Source organism: Ictidomys tridecemlineatus, chromosome 8, assembly GCF_052094955.1.
Source record: "Ictidomys tridecemlineatus isolate mIctTri1 chromosome 8, mIctTri1.hap1, whole genome shotgun sequence".
Classification (NCBI taxonomy): domain Eukaryota; kingdom Metazoa; phylum Chordata; class Mammalia; order Rodentia; family Sciuridae; genus Ictidomys; species Ictidomys tridecemlineatus.
In genome coordinates, this window is record NC_135484.1 from 33917540 (window position 1) to 33940133 (window position 22594).

The 22594-nt window shown below is 35.7% G+C and overlaps 1 protein-coding gene across 1 annotated transcript in view; it reads right to left on the bottom strand.

Annotated features, from left to right (window-relative positions):
• Lama2 (laminin subunit alpha 2) overlaps positions 1-22594 on the bottom strand; it is a 572217-nt gene that overhangs the window by 113851 nt on the left and 435772 nt on the right. Inside the window, exons 35-37 of the mRNA XM_078019194.1 lie at positions 7213-7324; positions 1726-1888; positions 609-819 (exon numbers count right to left, since the gene is read on the bottom strand). Coding sequence (XP_077875320.1) covers positions 609-819; positions 1726-1888; positions 7213-7324 — 486 coding nt within the window. The remainder of the gene's footprint in view (positions 1-608; positions 820-1725; positions 1889-7212; positions 7325-22594) is intronic.

Sequence of the window (22594 nt, forward strand, 5' to 3'; positions counted from 1 at the left end):
GCTCATGTGCACAGATTCCGTTGAAAAATGTAGAGACTTCTATGATTTTTGGCAGCCAGATCTTTGAATCAAATTTGTGGGTTACGTTGGTGAACTGCAAAATCATATGGCATTGGGATTTGAAAATACTCTAGGTATGCTCTAATATAATGCACTCATGGAAGAGTAAGAGATCTGACGCTCAGAGATATAAGTTGACTGGTACAATCTAACAGTTAGTGGCACTCATTATTGAGATCCAAGTCCCCTAACTCCCAGGAAAGAGCATCTTCACTGTATCATGCTGTCTTTAAAAACATTCCATAGCCTAAGTTATCTGAATTTTAATTGATTCAATGGAAAATAGTCATTAAGGACTCTCACTCTCTATTTCTTTCCAACGCATACATACACACACACACACACACACACACACACACACACACAGAGAGAGAGAGAGAGAGAGAGAGAGAGAGAGAGAGAGAGAGAGAGAGAGAAGATCATTTTCTGTTCTGCTTAGTAGTCTCTGTTCAGAGTTGTCATTCTTGATGGTCGTAAATGTGTATCAACTTTACTGTTCCACCCTACTCCCCATCCCCGAGAGTCTATTGAAAGCGCCTAACACTCACCTCTAAAGCAGTCATGATTTTTTGGTTGGCAGCAGATAAGCGATTCGCTTCTCTGGTTTTATTTGTGGCTTCTCTCAGCAGGTCCCAAGCATCATCAACTTTGTTCTTGTGGTCAGCCAGTTTCTCCCTGAGATCCTTCTCCAATTGTTCATTTTTGCCTCTGGACTCTCCAAATAGCTTGTTTACTTTCTTCAAAAGGCCTTCTGCAGCTCTGTAACCACCCAGCCCAAGCACAGACAATAATGTCACTGCCTCAGGACTTATTGGTATTAAACTGTGTTAACCAAGAGACGCTAATATTAAAAAGCATGAAACAAAAGCATGTGAGGCAGATTCAGTCTGTACTAAATCGAGTTGAAATCTGGCCCCTGAAAGTGGCACATAGTTTATAATTTAAAACAGAAAGAAAAAAAATCCCAACCTCGAAATTCATTAGTAAGATATTATTTTTATTTGGTGGGGTCCTCATGTAATTCACAGAACATGACTGATGAAATGAGTTCTATGATTTACTTCACATAACAGCAACAAAAAACCCCACCCCTGTCACCAAAATGGGACATTTTCTCTATAACGGGAATATACTGGATGAATATTGACATATTTGCTTAGAAACTATGAACAGAACTCTATTTTTGTTATGCCGATGTAATGTTATGATTTCAACCTACATTTCTTTTCCTTTCAACTGAGTGATCTGGGAATTGCTTGGGTTTGACTTACCTGAATTTCCTGAATCATGTATTTGGATGGTCTGGCTAAGACACAATTTTATTTATCCAAAAGTATTCTTATTAAAACAAAAATTTATTGATAGTTTAAAAGCCCCTAATATAGGCTATTAATAAAGAAAATCCATTAATCTAATTATAAAAAGGACAATACGAGGAAAAATCATTTATTTGATTATTTATAAAAATAGGAAAAAAATGCTTTTAATTCACTTTAGAGCAAAGTAAGTATAACCTTAGTAACTAAATGAAAAATAAATAAACAGCAAACATTTCCAGGTCAAAATAAAATTATCATCTGCTTAAATGTGTGATAGAAATTTAGAAATCTATAAATAATTTTAAAAGCTCAGTTTATCAAATGAAGAAATAGAGGAACTACTCACACCAACTCATCTTCTGCAACTTCCTTTTGTTTATCCAGATTTTTCCTCCTCAGCTCTTTCATCATCTGATCTATCTCTTTTTGAAGCTCTTGTAAATTTCTCTCAGGGGCCTTGTCTTGAGTTCCTAGAGTTTCATTTAGTTTTATGGCTTTTTCATTTACAGCTGCAGGGGGTAAAACAAATTTTGCAAATTAGTAAACAAAAGTGTCACAAGCAAAAGTGGCATTCAACATCTGCTCCTTACCACCACCTCCAAGTGGAAAGTAATTTGCCAGAGGTGTTCCTGCTGGGAAAGAGAGAGGCAGTTGTGTAACAATCACCAACAAAGAGGGAAATGTGACATAATTCTCCATATTAGATTTCTTTTAGGGGACACAGGAATTAAAACAGTTTCAAAACTCAAAAGGAAAGAATCTAACAAAGCAGTGGGTCAAATTCTCTTCCAAGAAAAAGTAAAAAATGAGATGTGCAGACTAGTTCTAGGAAGTGAAAACAAGAGATCTTCCTATTGCTGGTAAAACCGTCATATTTAGTCTGTTTTAAAATACTGAATATAGAAATACTGTTAAGTGATGAGATTTCTGAACATGAACTTGCCCTTGAGTTTCCACAAGTACTCTTGTATTCCTTGTTAGAAAGGAGTGAGGGAAGGAGCACTGGTCTGGGACAAGGGTATAGCTTAGATTTTGAAGATGCCTTCCAGCAGTGACATCCATCCTAGCAGTCCATGTTTATTATGCATTAAATGGAGCTTCAAGCTGTATTTGTTGGAATATTAGGATTCTCCAGGTACTTCAGGTATTCTACAAATAATGTCTATTCTGCCAAGAATCTGTTTTATAAGTTGGTGTTCTGGGCAAAATTTCATTTGGAAAAAGAATTCTTTGTCAAATAAAAGTTTAAAGAATTGGTGAATTGAAACATTTTACAGAGTTCTAACCATTAATTTTAGACTAAAGTTGCTTGAAAAGTGTTCTATTGAACATTAATTTGGTGAGCTGAAGGGAGATATTTTCTGAACTCTTTGTCTGCTGAACAGTTATTTCTACAATATTATATATGAAAAGCCATAGGATGGGGGTCTGGGCTGGCATATATATATTTTCATATTCAAGAAGGTATCTGAAGACTTCTTTAAACATAATAAATCCTGAGCATTTCATTTCTGGAGAGATTTTTTCTGATTTATACTGGTCAAAGCTCCTGAGCAGATGCACATAGTTAGGAAAGTATACTAGCCAGAATGGGTGGTGAAATGGTGGGTTAGTTAGTATAGTGGATCTGAAATGTTGTTCCCCCATTGAGTAGCAGCAGCATCACATTGGTACTTGTTAGACATGCATATTCTCAGGCCTTCCATGGGCCTATTGAAATAGAAATTCTGGGAGTAGGGGACCAGTAATCTGGTGTTTTTTAAACAAGTCCTAAAGGAGCTTCTGACACATGCTGGAGTGCAAGGAGTACTGGGTTAGTAGAAGAAATGGAGTTTCTTTTGTTTGTTTGTTTGTTTTGTTTTAATTAGTTTCAATCTCTATCCTTTCCCAAATGCACCTTTGTAATTTCCTTTTCATATAAATGTCTTTGGTAAGAAAATTGCTGCAGTCAACACCTTATTCCTATAGCCATTGCTATAGACATAAGGTTTATGGGTTTTAAAAATTTTTTTTTTTTAAATTCTTAGGTTGAAACCATTTCTGTTGTGATGGTAGATAAAGGTAAGACCTTTGAGAGTTGATTGGATCATGAGGGCAGGAAGCGGGTTGTGACCTCAAACAATGGTTGCAGAGGACTCCCTTGACCCTGCCACCATGTGAGGTATAACAAGAAACTGCCCTTGGCACATAAGAAAGGGGCTCCTCCCTAGACACTAGCTATACCAGTGCCTTAATTTTGGATGTATCAGCATTCTGAAAGATGAAAAAGATATTTAATTTGCTTTTAAGCCCACAAGTCTGTGATATATTTGTTCAAATGGTCAGAACATACTTAGATAGCAATAGATTAATTTGCAGAAAAATTTGAATCGTGTGTTTTAAAGAATACTCCTAGGAACCACCCCTAGCCCTGTGGAAGAAATCCTTGCTCAGGTGCTATATTCCTAGAAGTTAGTTAGGGTGAGCATTTCTAATAGTCATCCTGAAATAGGTCAAAGAACCTTCCCAAGATTCTATCACATGCTCATGAAGTATCCCCCAGGCTGTGTCATATCTATTATGGGGCCACTGTGACCATGGACTGATTAATTGAAAGCTCTCTGATCCAGTAGACCATATGGGAGGCATACTAGAGGGCCAATCATTAAATGGGAGACATTTTATTCTTCTAAAATTTCAAGAAAGTAGAATCTGACGTAGATTTGGCTATACCTATGGACAGCCTTATCCTTTAGTCTGAGCACATGCCTATTGGCAAAGCTGATGTAAACCAATTGTAGCATATAAGTAACTACAGACATCATTTATATTCACTCTTTAAAAGTGACAGTGATAAATCTCACTTCTTAATCTCCAAAAGCCATGTTTTTTCTTTATTAAATGAGTATATAAATGATAAAAATATTTCTTTGAAATTTGATCTAATTTAGGTCTGAGCACAAGCCATACTAGAGAAGGGAGAACATGGGATATAATTTCACTGTTTCTCTTGTGGTTTAGGCTCAAAGCTAAACTTACGCAGAAAAGAATGACATCAGAGAGAGAAAAGGAAAAGTTAAAAATGGCTGCGTGTTTTGAAATGCAGATCATTTTATTTTTAATTAAAATATTATGTAAAGAACTAAAGAAATTAATAGGGTACACAAAAATGGCTTTAGTAAAATGATGCTGTGTTAAGAAAGCAAGCCTTTTAATAGAAGAGGTTTACTTGCTCTACTACTTATATATATGTGAGATTAAAACTTCTCTGAGCATTTTAATACTAAAGATGAATGTGTTATTTAATCTCTTACTCAGAGGTATATGTTGTCACTGCAATATATTTTCTTTTGCACAGTTACTGAAAATATTTGTGAAATAAATATAGCTTTTGAATTTACTCATTTATTTGGGCCTTATTTCATATGAGAATTTAAAGGAATTAAAAATGTCTTTAAAACATGGTGACTCAATTCTCCTATAAGAAAAAATAGGAGTAAAGGGAAAAGATTAATGTGAATCAGGAAAAGTCTTACTATGCAAAAAGGTGTGTCATCATGTTCTAAACAATGGTCCCTAAATCTAGTTCCAAGCTGAGAAAATGAAGAGAATCTCCGGAGTTTACAGTATCCCTAAATAAAAATAAGCCAAATCTTCAGGATATGCCAGGATGTTTTTTGTATATAAATCTGAAAGAAATCCTGTGATAGGTAAAGTAATCAAGAATGAACACTGCTACTCTGACCTGAGAAACAGCCTAGAAGGGTGGCTAACCTCAGGTGCTATTATGTGTCAGGGCGTTGACACTAATGGGGTTCACCTATGTCCATTCATTCGTTCTAATAATGCATGGTGTAAAATATTCATGACCTAATGGAGGGTCATATCAGAGAAGATATTATAAAATTAGAGTGGGGTACAAGGTCTTGGATGAAGAGAAGCTGATCATCTATAATGAGGCCATGACTTAAAGTGGGGGAGAGGTGAGTGCTCACTCCCTCTACCTAAACATAAAACCAAAGTGGACAAATGCCAGGCTGAAGCATTCACTTTTTCCATAGCAATTTATTGCCACTAATAAAATGCAAAATTACTCATGACTTTCCCTACTGTAGTTTTGGTGGGTGGGAGGGGGAGTCTGAGTATGTTGTATAACCTATTTACATATTAGCAAAAATTTAGTACATCACTGGAATATTCTGATTTGCTTTCAGTTTTAACAGCTGCATTAATTCTGCCAAATAGTTTTTGCTGGCAGAAGTGAGCAGTGCCCTGTTTTCCTCAGGTACAAAAATCCCATGTAACTTCACATGAATTAGAAAAAGATGTCTCATCTAGATAGATCATCTGACCAATGCACAATTTGGGAAAAAAGACACATTTTTTTTTTCAGTGTAATAAGTCAGAGAATATGGTCATTGAACAAAACCCATATTAAACATCATCTCAAGTTTGCAAAACCCATGTTAAACATCATCTCCAGTTTGTCTCCACTAGTGTCTGGTGTGGGGCACAAACTGTACAATGGCCTTGGCCAGGCAGAAAAAAAAAAAAAAGTCCACAAATACGTGTCTCTGTGTGATGGCGGGTGGAGGACTCAATGTAAAAGAGAAAATGAGCAGTAATGACACTGTGGTCTATTAGTGCATGTGTTAGCACTTATTCTGATGTACCAATATTTCATTGAAATAATTTTTAAAATGAGTCTCTGGGATGAGCATAGCATCTTGGTTCTGGGTGTTTGAAATTTCAGACAGAAGGAAAGGAGAGATCTTAGAACATTAACTGGCATCTTCAGGGAGCCACATGGAGGGAAACTGCTATGCTTACCCTGGGATTTGTTGTTGTTGTTATGGTTGCTGTTTGGGGAAGGGGACTTTTAAGTGGCATTCATGGAAAGTAATCCCAGGGAAAGCATACCAATCTCATCTAACAGAGGATAAAACACATGAGTTCACTGAGATTGTTCTAGTGGAAGTAACTTCTGTTTTAGATTCTGCCATGTTTAAAACTCTGTTCCTAATTGCCACGGGGAATCTTCCTGTATGTGATAACTATAGAATCTGCCTTGAAGTTTAGATCTTTTTCCTGATTTATTAAACTATATTACAAAGCAAATGATCTAATGTGCATAATGTTATAGAGCAATAAAAAATATTTAATTTTTAGAGAGAAAAACCCTACTTTTTAAAAAGTTTCTCAACATGCACACATACTTATATTAACAGACATTTAAGAGCTAGTTTTATTTTAGTGTGGTGTGGGCATTATCTGTTTTCATCAATTGGGTCTCAGCAGAGCTTTTGCCCAAAGTTGGTCTCCACTTTAACTCTCAATCATACTGGCAGTTGCCAACAACTAACTCCTAGGGAAATGTGGACAAAATGCAGGGGAGCTTCTGTGAAGTAGCCCATCCAAATCCCAAGCAACAGATGTTCATTAAAATCTTGTACCAAGTATTTGAAAGGCCATTTTGAGAAATTAAAGTGCTGCTTTCATGTACCGAATAGATGATCAAATAAGCCTTTTTAAAAATTTAAAATATTTTAAATAGTTTTGAACACAAAAATAGCAAAACGTAGCTTTCCCATGAGTAATTTAATTGTAATCGTCATTCCTCAAGAATTTACCACTATTCTGTGCTTATCATCATTAAGTCATTGGCTATTGTCATTCATTTACCACTGTAGGTCACAGGTTCTCAGTAGATAATGTTCTTGAATATTTTAACAAAATACTTTGAAAAACTCAACCCTTGAATTTAGAAATAGCATCTTTACAAGAGAATCTTATAATCTCTTTTCTCTATTTTCTGTTGAGACAAATAATGATTACAACATGGTTTCTCTAATACCTTCTGCATCGTGGGCAAGCTTTTCAACAAATTCTCCAAGGGACTTTGCTCTTGTGTTGGTCCTCTCAGCATCCTGTCCCGTTTGCTCACCATCTGCTGTCACTTTGGTAGCCTAATGATCCAAATTTGGGAAAAGCATAATTAATAGAGATGATAAAGCTACAGTGAGATAAGCTCCCACTGGCTATATTTTCTTTCAAATATTACTTTGAGCCAAAAGCAATCGATGAATTATTGATCAGAAGTACTGGAAATGACACCCCATGTTCAAGTATACAATTAAACTTTATTACTTCTTCCATTAAATGAAAATCAGAGAGCTGTATTTAGTCTTTTTAAAAGACTCATTATATGTGATGGCACAGAAGAAGTGATAAAGCACAACTATTTTTGAAATATCTGTAAGGTACTAATGCCAAAGTCTTTATGAAATCTTTGGGCTCCATGTGTTGCAGGTTTGTCTGCCTTTTATTTGAAAACATGAGGAGACCAGCAACCATCTCTTGGGGGAAGAATAGGCAGTCTGTCTCAATAAGCTTGATCCTATAGATTCAGTGTAGATCAATACGTTAATTAAAGAAACAAAGGGTAGAAGTGCTTAGTTATCCAGTAGTAAATGCTTGTTGTATAACACTTCAAAGATGCCAGTAAAACATCAAGAGAGAATAAATACTAACTTTCCTATGTGTCATTGGCAGAAATAGGGCACAGAACCATATACCATATGCAAAATAAAAAAGAACTCTCAAACAGCTCTACCTCCCAAGGAGGACCTTATTCATATTTACCTCTGTTTACATTGAAGATGCCATTTGATACAATGGATTGTTCAGAGTTAAGACAGAGCATAGTCTAATACAAAAGATCTGTAAAATGTTAAATGTTTCTTTAAAAGGCACTACAAAGTTTAGAGCACCTTGACACAGGTTTACTCTTCACTTTTCTATGTGTACACATATATGAATGAAAAGGACTTCTCTTTTACTAAAAGGATGCAATCTAACAACAGATATGAATCAGAGAATCACAAACTGCCTCAATATTGCTGTGAATGCAGTCCAAGTTGGCAGAGTATTAATGCTCTACAGTCTTGATTGACCAGGGTCCTTACATTCTAAGCATGGCCAAAGGATTCATCTTTTTCTATTTTAAATATTTTAAGTAGAACTAAATGTCTGGCCTGTACAGAAATGGCAAGAGATGCCACAGGAATTGCTCTGCATTTTGTGTTTTCCCAGGGGCAGTAAGAAGTTTAATTTATGAAAGGTTTCAAGGTTTTGCATAAAAGATAGAATAAAAATCCAACTATTATCATCCAATTTCTCAATTTGCTAGTGTGTTAACAATACAAAATGATGAAAAGGAAATAATCCATTGGAAAAATTTAAAATCTTCTCTTTGCAGTTTGCTATACATATACACTGAGACTTGTAGAATATTAATCAATATATTTAATGTTCTAGATTTATTCTTCTAATGTATTAATAATGGGATTACTTTCACTTTTGGATTTTAAAAAATTCTTTTTGGTAGTAAACTGTGCATAAAATCCCTAGGTATTACAAATATGTCCTAGTAATTTCTTTCATATGTTTGCATTTAAGAATCAGATGCTCAAATCACTTTTACACACACACACACACACACACACAATACACACATAAACACTTTACACATGTAGTTATTTAAGAGTTAGTTTTGAATCACTAAAGTCAACTGCTTTAGATGTCACAGGATTAGACAAGGGGGAGTAAAGGGAAGGGAGGGGTGATAGGAATAGGAAAGACAGTAGAATGAATAGGACATAGCCTTCCTGTGTTCATACATGAATTTACGATCAGTGTAATTCCACATCATGAACAACCATAAAATGGGAAGTTATGTTCCATCTATGTATGATATGTCAAAACACATTCTACTATCATGTATAACTAAAATGAACAAATTTTTAAAAAATTAAAAAGCATGCTTCAGAAATTTGTCTTTTTCTCTTGTGGCTTATTTACTTTTGTTTAATGAGTTTAATATTAAGAGTATTAGATGATATTTGAGAAAGGCATAAAACAGCTAATATCACCAAAACTATAGTTCTCTAGTCTAACCCTATCTGTACTCTGATATCACTTCCATTTTCACCTAAATGAAAAACAATGATAAGGGACTCAATCTGCAATATGGTCATTGTTCAATATATTATCTTAAGAATTAATGGATCACCAGCACTGTTATCTCTTAATATGCAAAATATGTACATTATAATTTAAGCTAAAGTATTACAAGTATTCACACCATCAAACTAACCAATTCTTATGAATAACTCAAGCATCAAACTTTTTAAAATATGATGTACTTAAGCACACCACTTCCCACATTCCACATGACCAAGATCACATTCATTGTCTTCACTTCTCCTATTGGCCTGCTGTAGTAGGTGTAATGTGAAAAGTCATTGCCAACAAACATTGAACTCTCAGTACCAATTGTATGAGTACTTCAATATTGAGATATTAAGAATCTTGCATGGGGCTAGGAATGTGGCTCAAGCAGTAGCGTGTTCGCTTGACATGCGTGCGGCCCAGGTTCGATCCTCAGCACCACATACAAGCAAAGATGTTGTATCCGCTGATAACTAAAAAGTAAATATTAAAAAATTCTCTCTCTCTCTCTCTCTCTCTCTCTCTCTCTCTCTCTCTCTCTCTCCTTTAAAAAAAAAGAATCTTGCATGTCTTGTGATAAAAACATATTTACAAAGGAATCACTAAGGCCCTTTGCAATCAACCTCCCTGGCTTCCTTTTAGTATATTAAATATGCCAAGCTTTTCCCTTTTTAGGGACTTTTTGTGTATCCTGTTGTTTTTGCCTGTAATATGCTTCTTTTTGTCTCTCTCAGTGATGGGACCTTTATCATCCATCAGTTTTCAATTTGAGTGGCTCTTCTTAGCCATTCCCAAGTGCCTATTCAGGTCTCCACATTTCTCCTGCATCAGGATACTTCCTTCATCGCATCCTTCAGTTTAGAATTAATTATTTCATTTTAATAAATAAGTGATTGATTTACTATTACTGACTTACTATTTGTTAACTACCTCCCAACTACAAGGTAAGCTCTAAGAGGGCAAGTAGTTGGTCTATTTTGCTAATCACTTTATATTCATCATCTAGTATAATGGCTACTTTACAGCTAATATTCTCTGAGTGTGGTTAAATAGATGACTGAAAAACAATTTTTTTTATTGAATCTTGTCACCCTCATTACCACATTACTATTCTTACTTATTTTCTTTTTTGGAAAAAAAGATTTTGTTTATATTATTGATTCTTAACTTCTCTCCACTTACTCCAAATATATCCAAATTTTGCAATTCAGTTCCAGTCTCATATTCTCTGGAAAGGCATCCCTGCTTATTCTAGTGCATGCTCTCCTTAGATTTTCAACCTTCATTAGTACCATTCATAACTGCAATGGTAGTTACTTTGCTAGGTGCTTTGCCATATCTATCTCATCTTCATCTGTGGAGCCTAAAACTCATAGACTTTCTTCTTTTGATTCCTTAGAGTGCAAGGCACAGTGCCTGGTAAATTGTAGGGGGTCAAAAATGTTGAGTGACTGGTTGATATAATGATAATCAAACCACCTAGCCCTTTCAAGTTCTAAAGCCTGTTGGAGGATTCCCAAGGCCATTAAAACTGACCATATGCCTGGAGCTATGCTTGCCAGCAAATGCAGACATTTGAGCAGTTTTCTGGGAATCTCTTAGAGCTCGTCAGAAGCTGAGGCTCAAGGGCTGCAGCTGAGTGCTTGGGAACACAGCCAGGCATGAGGACCTCCAGTTGTAACCACACTGTATTCTAGCCACTGTCCTCATTGTAATTCAAAACTGAGCCTGTGATTATGCACTAAGCTCCATGCTGGTGAGGGTTGAGTAGAGGGAGGGGTGGATAAAAGTTTTCAGAACCACCATAGGGCTTACTAAGAAAGACACCCTTCCTTTTCATGTACTAGAACTTCCTCTGTTGGCTACAATCCAAAAGAGGAGGAGATGAGAGTTTTCTGGCACTGAAAGCATTGACTTATGTGGATTAGCACTTTGCAAGATGGTTTATAGAGTCAGGCTCAGCTGTGCCCAGATTGATATGTGTGTTTGGAAAGGTTTACATCACTCTCGTAGGTCTCATTCACCCTAACTGATTTTAGAGATATGTGGGGGCATGATTGTTACTTTCACACAGGTGAAAGTGAAGGTACAGAAAGATTTAGTGGCGACATAAATTCATACATCAGAAATTTGGGACAAAAAGACAAATTTGTACAATATTTGTCTGTACCAAATACTATTTTATATTTGGCTAACATCCAGAAGGACTGGAACAAATATAAAAAAAGCTTAGCATTCCGAGGGAGGAGAAAATTGCTACAGCTTGTGTAGTACATTACTTGTCATTACTTGTACATGTAAGTTTTGGCCTTTCGTCAGTTAACATGAGGTCTATAACAGAACAACATCTAGATATATTTTTTAAAAGCATGTCTCATTATATTGTAGTGAAGTTGAAGAGTCACTCTGGTCAAAATAAATGAAAGATACCATAAAGGAGGACCACGACAAATGTTCTACTACCTATAGATAGTAGTGATTGCTAGTGTATCATTGTGAAAGTAAAATTCACAAAACTCAGGTTTCCCTAGGACAGGCTAATATAATGCTTCATATATATGAATGCTCAATAATACATGATAGGGGCTATCTGTTGGACCCAGCTTGGTCTTCCTGTGTTTCATTAAATTACCATCCCCATCCCTTAGTCATCTTTCTCTCCTTCACTATTATCTTGTTCTTTTGGTATTTGATAATTATCTCATTTACTGTAATATGATGTACAGGTTTCCCTTCATTCTCTAGTTTAGATTTTCTTATTTTAGCATCCCCTTGCCTCTGTACCGCCATCATTCCAATGTTCGTCTGTAAAGATGCTTTAAACAGTATCTCACATGCATCTTTCCTACCTTTGATTACCTTTATTTTTTTAACATTCAAGTTCACTCAGGTCTCCCCCACTCCCTTTTATTTTCCTTTTATTTTCTGGCTTTTGTTTTTAAAGTATTTATATCCAGGCAGCATGCATCTCCATTAGGTGCACATTAAATTACTTCTGAACAATATAGCTGTTACTCTCTTGCTTTAGTTCAAGCAGTTCTCACTGTGCCACTTGAAATCTGTGCATAATTTTCTTGGTTGAATATTACTAGTGTCTTTTATTTTCTGGATTCTTTATATTAAAACCAGAAGCTAATGGAGCAAATCTAACTGCTCAATAGAAAACAATGCTTAAATGTCATCCACCTATGCACTTATAGATTCCTATGGTTACCTGCTAAAATTAAATTTCAGGTCTACTCATTTATACGATATTCTCAAGGGCTCATCTTTAAACACTACCAATTTTGTATATCCAAGTGGCAGTGAAGCACTTCTCAGGCAAGGTGCTAGACCAACAACACACAAGGAAAGAGACGAAAAACAACCATTTAACCCTGTGGGATGATAAAAAGCCAGTTTCAAGTGGAATATCCACTTAAATATCTCAGGTGACAATTTTGAAAGTTCCAAATCAAATACATATGATTTATTATTACACCCTATCTCTCTCCTAAAATAAAAAAGCAGAAATAAAGAATATTGTTCGCTATTTCAACTTTTGAAAATATAAATAAGCCATTGTATACATATAATATTGTTAGCACTTGAATAATTCAAAAGCCAGTTTCATTATTTTAAGAGTGCTTTATCTTAATTAAATTTAATTTTCAATAGGCAGCAAAAATGTAAATAACACTAAACTCTAATATTTTATATAGTTCAAATTATTATGTAGCATTTTCTTCTCATAGAATATAAACACTTGAGAGTTATTTATCACAGAATATACAAAATTTAAGAAAACTACAAATATATGTCTGATTTTAATATACTTTAGAGAAACTCAGAATGAGAGCTTACTTTGAATTCGTCTAGCTTTTATGTTTTTGTTCAAATGCTGTTATTGAATTATTCACAATTAATTCATTAAACAAATATTAACTGAACACCTCATCACGTGTGTGTATGTGTTGTGTGTGTGTGTGTTGTGTATGTTTGTGTGACCACCTTGCTCCCAAGCACCCAGGCCAGTTATTTATATATATATATAAAATGTTGAAGATACCATAATGAACACATACATACACACACAAAAACAAAATAAAACAATGGGTATTTTGTCTTTTTTGGAAATTATAGTCTGATGGGGTAGAGTTATTTGTCAAATAATCATGCCAATAAATTTATAGAAATAAACTGGAGAACACAGTGGTATAATAAAAAGAACACAGTGGTATAATACAACCGTATGAGGAATGTCAGCACACATGGACTGTCACAGAGGGCTTTCGTGAGTTGAGATTTGAAATGTGAACTGGAGTTAAGAGAAATTAATAAGATGTTTTGGGGCGGGGCGTACCATCAAGGCAGCAGAAAAAAAAAAATGTGTGGTAAGGCTCCATGATGGGACAAAGTGACAAAGTGATGGAATGGCTGAAATGTTGGTGTCATTGCAGTGGCACAAGTGGTGGGAGAGGCAGCAAAGGTGGAATTTTGGCCCTTATCTTAATACCAAAGATGAGCCAGAAAAAGAGTTTACGCACTCTAGTGATATATTCATATTTGGAACAGCAAATGATCATTCAGCCTACATTGTAAAGAGCAGAGCCAGGAAAGAGCAAAACTAAAAACAGAGAGACTATGTAGAAAGTTGACATGGTAATCTCAAATTAGCATTATGAGATTGGAGGAGGTGGGGTAATGACAATAGAAGATCTACCCAGAAGTGGAGGTTTGGTAATGAGTTAGATAAGCAAGAGGGCAATAAGGTATTAAGAGGAATCAAGGAAGATTCTAGGTTTCTGGCTTATACACTCAATACACAGAGGTCCAAATGGGCTCACATTGTTGAATGAAGAGAAGAGATTAAGCTAGGGAGGTCAGATTATGATGGGAGAACATTGTATGTTATTCTGAACAAATTAGAAAGCCACTACATAATTTAGAAGAAAATTATGGGATTAGTTTGTTTTGTGATTTGGATCAGGAATGCCTCCCAAAGACTCTGTGTTGAAGGCTGTATCTCCAATGTAGCAGATGGGACTTTTGAGAAATGGATGCATTATGAGGGCTTTGACATCATCAGTGCATTACTTTATTAGCAAGAGAAAGGACGACTGGGAGTGTATTGTAGTATTATAGGAGGTAGGGCATAGTTGATGGAGGTATGTCACTGTGGGCATGTGTTGAAAGGGTATTTCTTGTCTTTTCACCCTCCCCTCCTCTGATTCCCAGATGTCATGAATTGAGCAGTTTTTCCTCCACCAGGACCAAATATATAGAGCCAGAAGACCATAGAATTATACCTCTTAAACCATTGATCAAACATATGTCTTTTATCCTTTGAGATATTCATCAAGTGTTTTGGTTACAGTGACAAAAAAAATGACAAACACAGTTTGAGGTGTCCATCTGGCAGGTAGGTACACAGCACTGAAGCATGTGAATGAAGTTTATCTTGAAAATATAGTTGGATGGATCATCAGCTTATACTTTGTAAGTAAGCCCAGAGAAAGAGCTTATAGAGTGAGAAGAAATGTAGACTGAGGACTAGAGTATATGAAAAAAAAAAATTAAAGGATAGGAAGAGGAAGAGGCTCCAAATGAAAGGCCAGAGAATTAAGAGGAAAACAAAGAGAAGAATATGTCAAGAAGGAAAGACAGATCAAAATTGTTAATTGCTTCAGGGAGCTCAAGTAAATTAATAAAGTGTCCATTGGATTTGGTAACAACTCAATGGTTATCTTATAACAAGAGTTTCAGTAGTTTCTAGTAGAGATTTAAATGGAAGGGGAGTGAGAAATAAGTGCAGATCTCTAAGACTTCCTTTAAAAAAATTGTCTCTGAAAGCAGAAAAAATGCTCACAGTTGTAGCTCTAGAGATATATACAGTTGTCATAATAAATTATCTGAAGGGGAATCCAAGATGGTGGAGGGAAGGCAGGCTGCCTATCTTAGCTCTTTCATGTAGAGAGAAAATAGCTGATTAAAGACATAGGTGGCAAAGGGAATGCACTTATTATCAATATTGGAAGATCAGAGACTTGAAGGACTTGGAAATTCTGGTTACTGCAACAAATAACAGAAAAGAATTAGTTAACCCAGAACCAGCAACTGGACAGGTCTGGAGGGAGAGGTCACAGGGGGAGAAAGTGGGAGAGGAAAAGCTCATAAGCTTACTTTAGAGACAGCTGAAGAAAAATTCAGACTAAGTTGGGAAGGGAGCTGAGAATTCAACCACTGAATAAGAAGTACTCCACTTGTTTTTTAATAGAGACTGTGGTGGGCAGCCATTTTTTGGAGATCACATCTAAGCTTATAGCTCAGGAAGCAATTCAATTTTTAAAGATTTATCCCACCTAGAGACACCTGCTAATATTATCATGGGGGACAACTTTGAAGTGGGGCAGTACTATAATTCTGTGTAGTTACACGGTTTAGAACTAAAGGCGATTGAGTTGCCCCTCTTCCTTCTAGCTTCTGCAATAGGAGTGGGGCAGAGCAGAGAAGAGTACATAATATTGTGGTAGAGTATAGCACCTACCTGCAGCAAACATATCCCTAAAACCAACCTTGGATTCTGCTAGAATGTATGGTATCTATAGAGCAACTCACATCTCTGCTACCAGCCACCGTCAAACCAGCTGCCAATCTGCACCTCAACTTCCAGGTACCACCTTGCTCCTCAGCAACCAGGTCAGTTCATGCATCTGTCCTGTGCTACCAAGATCCAAAAGCCAAAAACTACAAAGATGAGCTCATTCCTGTTTTTGTAAGTTCAAGAGTGCATAAAATAGGTATCTACATTTTAAATATTTCTGCAAGGCCAAAATGGAATTTTTTTTTGATTGTTGTTATATTAACTGTTTTGTGTAAAGCCTAAGTATTTTGTTTTGTCTTTCCTCATCATTTGTTTTTTCATGATTCTAACTAATTTTATGTATTTTTTAGACTTATTTATTTATTTATTTCTAATTTGTTATACATGATAGCAGAATGCATATTGATTCATAATACACAAGTGGAATACAGAAGTGGAATACACAAGTGGAATACAATTTTTCATTTCTCTGGCTGTACACAAAGTAGCATCACACCATTTGTGTCTTCATACATGTACCTAGGGTAATGATGTCCATCTCATTCCACATCTTTATTACCCCCATGCTCTCTCCTTTCCCCTCCCTTACCTTTGCTCTATCCAAAGTTCCTCCATTCCTCCCATGATCCCCTCTTCACCTCCATTATGGATCAGCTTTCATATATCAGAGAAAATATTTGGCCTTAGGTTTTTTGGGATTGGCTTACTTCACTTAGCATGATATTCTCCAACTCCATCCATTTACTTGCAAATACCATGACATTATTCTCTTATAATGCTGGGTAATATTCTATTGTGTATATATATATCACAGTTTCTTTATCCATTCATCTATTGAAGGTCATCTAGGTTGGTTGAATAATTCAGCTACTGTGCTGTAAACACTGATGTGGCTGTGTCACTGCAGTATGCTGATTTTAAGTCCTCTGGGTACAAACCAAGGAGTGGGATAGCTGGGTCAAATGGTGGTTCCATTCCAAGTTTTCTAAGGAATCTCCATACTGCTCTCCAGATTGGTTGCACCAATTTGCAGTTCCACCTGTAATGGGGGAGTGTGCCTTTCCCCCAATATCCTCGTCAACACTTTTTGTTGCTTATATTCTTAATAACTGCCATTCTGACTGGAGTGAGATAAAATCTTAGAGTAGTTTTGATTTGCATTTCTCTAATTGTTAGAGATGTGGAACATTTTTTTTTCATATATTTAATGATCAATTGTATATCTTTTTCTGAGAAGTGTCTGTTCATTTCCTTAGTCCACTTATTTATTGGGTTATTTGTTGTTTTTGTTTGTTTGTTTGTTTGTTTTTTGGTGTTAAGTTTTTTGAGTTATTTATAAATCCTGGAGATTAGTGCTCTGATGCATGCATGGTAAAATTTTCTTTCATTTTGTAGGCTCTCTCTTCACCTCACTGTTTCTTTTACTGAGAGGAAACTTTTCAGTTTAAATCCATCACATTTATTAATTCTTGATTTTATTTCTTATACTTTAGGAGTCTTGTTAAGGAAGTAGGGTCCTAATCTGACATGATGAAGATTGGGCCTACTTTTTCTTTTATTAGGTACAAGGTCTCTGGTCTAATTCCTGGGTCCTTAATACACTTTGAGTTTTGTGCATGGTGAGAGATAGGAGTTTAATTTCATTTTGCTGCATATGGATTTCCAGTCTTCCCACACCATTTGTTGTATGTTTTTGGCACCTTTGTTTAGTATGAAATAACTGTATTTATTTGGGTTTGTCTCTGTGTCCTTTATTCGGTACCATTTGTCTACAAGTCTATTTTGGTGCCAATACCATGCCATTTTTGTTACTATTGCTCTGTAGTAGTGTTTTTTAAGGTCTAGTATACTGATGCCACCTGCCTTACACTTCTTGCTAAGGATTGCTTTGGCTATTTTGGGTCTCTTATTTTGCCAGATGTATTTCATTATTGCTTTTTCTATTTCTATGAGGAATTTAATTGGTAATTTATTGGAATTGCATTAAATCTGTATAGTGTATGGGCTGGGGATGTGGCTCAAGCGGTAGCGTGCTCGCCTGGCATGTACGGGGCACTGGGTTCGATCCTCAGCACCACATAAAAATAAAATAAAGATGTTGTGTCCACCAAAAACTAAAAAATAAATATTAAAAAATTCTCTCTCTCTCTCTCTCTCTCTCTCTCTCTCTCTCTCTCTCTCAAAAAAAAAAATCTGTAGAGTGCTTTTGGCAGTATGACCATTTTGACAATATTAATTCTGCCTATTCTAGAACAGGAAAGATCTTTCCATCTTTTAAGGTCTTCTTTAGTTCCTTTCTTTAGCATTCTGTAGTTTTCATTGTAGAGGTCTTTCACCTCTTTTGATAAGTTGATTTCAAAATTTTTTTTTTAGGCTATTGTGAATGGGATAGTTTTTCTAATTTCTCTTTCAGAGGATACGTCACTGAAGTACAGAAATGCATTTGATGTACAAGTGTTTATTTTATATCCTGCTACTTTTATGAATTTATTTATTAGTTCTAGAAGTTTTCTGGTGAAATTTTTCAGAACCTCTTAAGTATCAAATCATGTCATTGGCAAATCGTCATAGTTTGAGTTCTTATTTTCCTATTCATATCCCTTAAATTTCTTTCATCTGTATAATTGCTCTGGCTAGAATTTCAAGAACTATGTTAAATAGAAGTGGTTAAAGAGGGAATCTCTGTCTTGCTCCAGTTTTTAGAGGGATGCTTTCAATTATTCTCCATTTAGAATGATGTTGGCCTTGGGCATAGCATAGATATAGCTTTTACAATGTTCAGATATGTTCCTATTATCTCTAATTTTTCTGGTGTTTTGAACATAAAGAGGTGCTGTATTTTGTCAAATGCTTTTACTGCATCTGTTGAGGTGATCATATGATTCTTATTTTTAGTCTATTGATGTGATGAATTACATTTATAGATTTCTGTATGTTGAACCAACCTTGCATCCCTATGATAAACCACACTTGATCATGGTGCACTATTTTTTCAATGTTTTTGTATTCTATTTTCCAGAATTTTATTGATAATTTTTGTATCTATATTTATTAGAGATATTGGTCTGAAGTTTGCTTTCCTTGATGTGTCTTTGTCTGGTTTTGGAAACAGGGTGATATTGGCCTCATAGAATGAGTTTGGAAGTGTTCCCTCTTTTTCTATTCCATAGAATAATTTGAGGAATATTGGTATTAGTTCTTCTTTGAAGGTCTTGTAGAACTCAGCTGGGAATCCATCTGGTCCTGGACTTTTCTTGTTTGGTAGGCTTTTGATGCTGTCTTCTCTTTCATTGCTTGAAATTGATCTGCTTAACTTGTGCATATTGTCATGATTCAGTTTGGGTAAGTCATATGTCTCTAGAAATTTGTTGAAGTCTTCAAGATTTTCTATTTTATTGGAGTACATATTTTCAAAATAGTTTCTAATTATCTTCTGTATTTCTGTTGTGTCCATTGTGATATTTTCTTTTTCATCATGGATGTTATTAATTTGAGTTTTCTCTCTCCTTCTCTTGATTAGTGTGGCTAAAAAAATTTATCAATTTTATTTGTTTTTCAAAGAATGAACTTTTTATTTTGTCAAATTTTTCAAATGTTTCTTTATTTCAACTTCATTGATTTTAGCTCTGATTTTAATTATTTTCTGTCTTCTACTACTTTTGGTGTTCATTTGTTCTTCTTTTGCTAGGGCTTTGAAATGTAATGTTAGGTCATTTATTTCTTGACTTTTTCTTCTTTTAAAAAAATGAATTCCATGCAGTGAACTTTTCTCTTAATACTGCCTTCATAGTGTCCCTGAGATTTTGATATGTTGTATCAGTATTCTCATTTACCTCTAAGAATTTTTTAATATTAACAGATCCCAGTACAATATATAGCCTTAAATCAAATAGCTCCTATTAAGATATTTACAGTTTTGTCACAAGAGACAGAAATGGTGAGTTCAGTTATTATCTACAATATAAACAGTAGGTTTGCAAAAGGGTCTAGAGTTTCTAATGGTGGACAAAGAGAGAATGGATGTTAAGGAGGTAGGTGGATGTTAAGGAGGTAGGGGGTGAGGATATAGACTTATTAGATCTTAGTAAGTGTGAAAGAGGAATCAAAGGAAGTTGGCTAGCAGTAGGAGAAAAGAGAGAAAGAGATTTTCAGAGAGAAGTAAATGGGAAGATAATAGAGAGAGTACAACAAACAAACATAAAAATTAAGAAAAAGAAAAAAATGTAAGAATAAAAAAGAATATACAACAACTGTAATATAATATTCAGATATCCCAGTCCTCAGTAGTCTAATGCTTGAAAAGTATTTGCTTACACAAATGTTGGGGATGTGAGGGAAGGGAGAGAGAGAAAAAAAATTCTTTAAGGAAAATGAAGGGATTGTTTCTGTTGGAGTTCAGTATCATTCCTGATTTCTTTCTGATCCAATAGGTGTGGTTGTCTGTTTTTTGCTGGTATATCCACCCTCAGGATGGTGAAGGTTATAGAGTGGGAGGATTGGTCTTGGAGGTGGAAATCCTAGAGGTGGGGTACAGCACTTGTTGGTCTCTGATGGGAGACTGCACCCTAATGAACGCTCCTGTGATGTGGGTACTTGGTATTATCTCCTCATATTGCCTATAGACCTCGCAATTCCTGGTCTCTAATTTAGTCTCTAAACTGTATCTTACTTACCCTTTCCCTTTCTACTTCCTAGTCAGGAACCTCTCCACAGAGGTCTTGTAGGCTGTGCTCTGTGTCCTGAGCACCTGCCGTGGAGAGCTGTTTTATATTGGGTGGTTAAGGACCAGGCTTTGTGAGATACCAACAGGCCTCATAGCTGCAAGCACTGTGCTGGGTTAGTGGCTATGGGCAAAATGGGGGAGTTGAGGACTATTGGTACCTTGATAGTGCTTCTAGGCCTCAGCAGATGTCCCAAGCTGGGAGTTACCTCAAATAAAAATGTTGATGGTGGTAGAGAAGATAACCCAAGATGGCGACAAAGGTGTCCCAAGATGGAGGTGACTGCTTTGAGAGATGTGGCCTCCAGGTGGGCTGGGCGATGGCCATGCATGGCGTACTCAGAGATTCAGCTCAGCAGCATGCAGTGCTGTGGTGGGCAGCTGTCTTCAGACTATGTTCTATGTCCCCAGGTGCAGACTAGCATGTAAAGGGGATTGTGACTGTGCTTGCAGTGTCCCAAGATGGGGATGACAAAGGAAGCCCCACATTGGTAGACGGGGGTCCACATGGGAGTGGTGGTTGAAAGTCTCTCCAAAGGATAAGATCAAGTTGAAAATATAATTTCAATTTCTGAGCTTGAAGATAAGGTATATACAACAGAACATTTTAGATAACATTAATGAGAAAAAAGAACAATAAAGTATAACCAGAATATTCATGAGTTGTGGAAAAACATTAAGAAAACTAACTTAAGTATTGAACAAGGAGTAGAGATACAGGCTAATGGCATTGGTAACCTATTCATTGAAATAATAGAAAAATTTCCAAATCTTGAAAATGAGATGGACATTCAGTTACTGGGTGCATGTAGAACCCCAAATAAATAAGACCAGAAAAGAATCTCTCCATAACACATTATAAACAAAATGCCCAAATTTTAGAATAAAGAAATAATTTTAAAAGCTGCCAAAGAGAAATGCCAGGTCACAGAAAAAAATAAGAATAAGAGCAGATTTTTTAGCAGAAACCATAAAGTCCAGGAGGGCTTGGAATGACATATTTCAAGCACTGAAAGAAAATAACTACCAACCTAAATTGCTATATCCATCAGTTTCCTTCAGAATCATGGAAACTCCTTCCAAGAGCAGCACAAATTAAAGGTTCATGCCTACTAAGCCAGCACTGAAGAAGACACTTACAGGGACCTTACACAGAGTAGAAACATCAAAGAAAAGTGCAGGAAAAATAAATCTCACTAGAAGAATAGATGAGCAAATGAGAATTAGGATCAAATAAAACATTAGAAATAAAACAAAATTACAAGTGTTAATACATAACTCTATAATAAATGTAAATGGTTTCAATTCTTCAATTAAAAGACATAGTCAGGCATTTTAGATTTAAAAATAAAACCCAATTATATACTACCTGAATGAAGCACACTTTTTAGGAAAAAATATCCACAGGCTGAAAGTGAAAGAATAGAAAATGATATTTCATACCAATGGAAACTGAAAGTAAGCAGGAGTAGCTGCTTTTATATGGAAGAAAGTAGATTTTAAGACAAAATTAGTCAGAAGAGACAAAGAATGTCACTATGTATTAGTAAAGACAATAATGCAACAAGAAGATATAACAACTTTTAATAATTATGCCTCAAACATTGGTGTACCTGATTATATAAAACAAACTCTGCTCAACATTGAAAGGGACAAATAAATGAGAATGGTGGGAACACACATTTAAGAGAATAATTCTATCAAATGAACCCACTGCACCGACTCCCTACATGGATTCTCTGCTAAAAAGCAATCTGCCCAAAGCCCTCCCAGGCCTGAGGGGAAAGGAAATGTCACATTCCTCAATAAAATGAGGCAGGGAATAGAAGGCTTAGTAGATAATGAATCATGGGCATAAAGAGAGGGTTGACTGGTTTGCTATCACTGGGTTGTTAACAGATAACATAAAGGCTCAGATAGAAC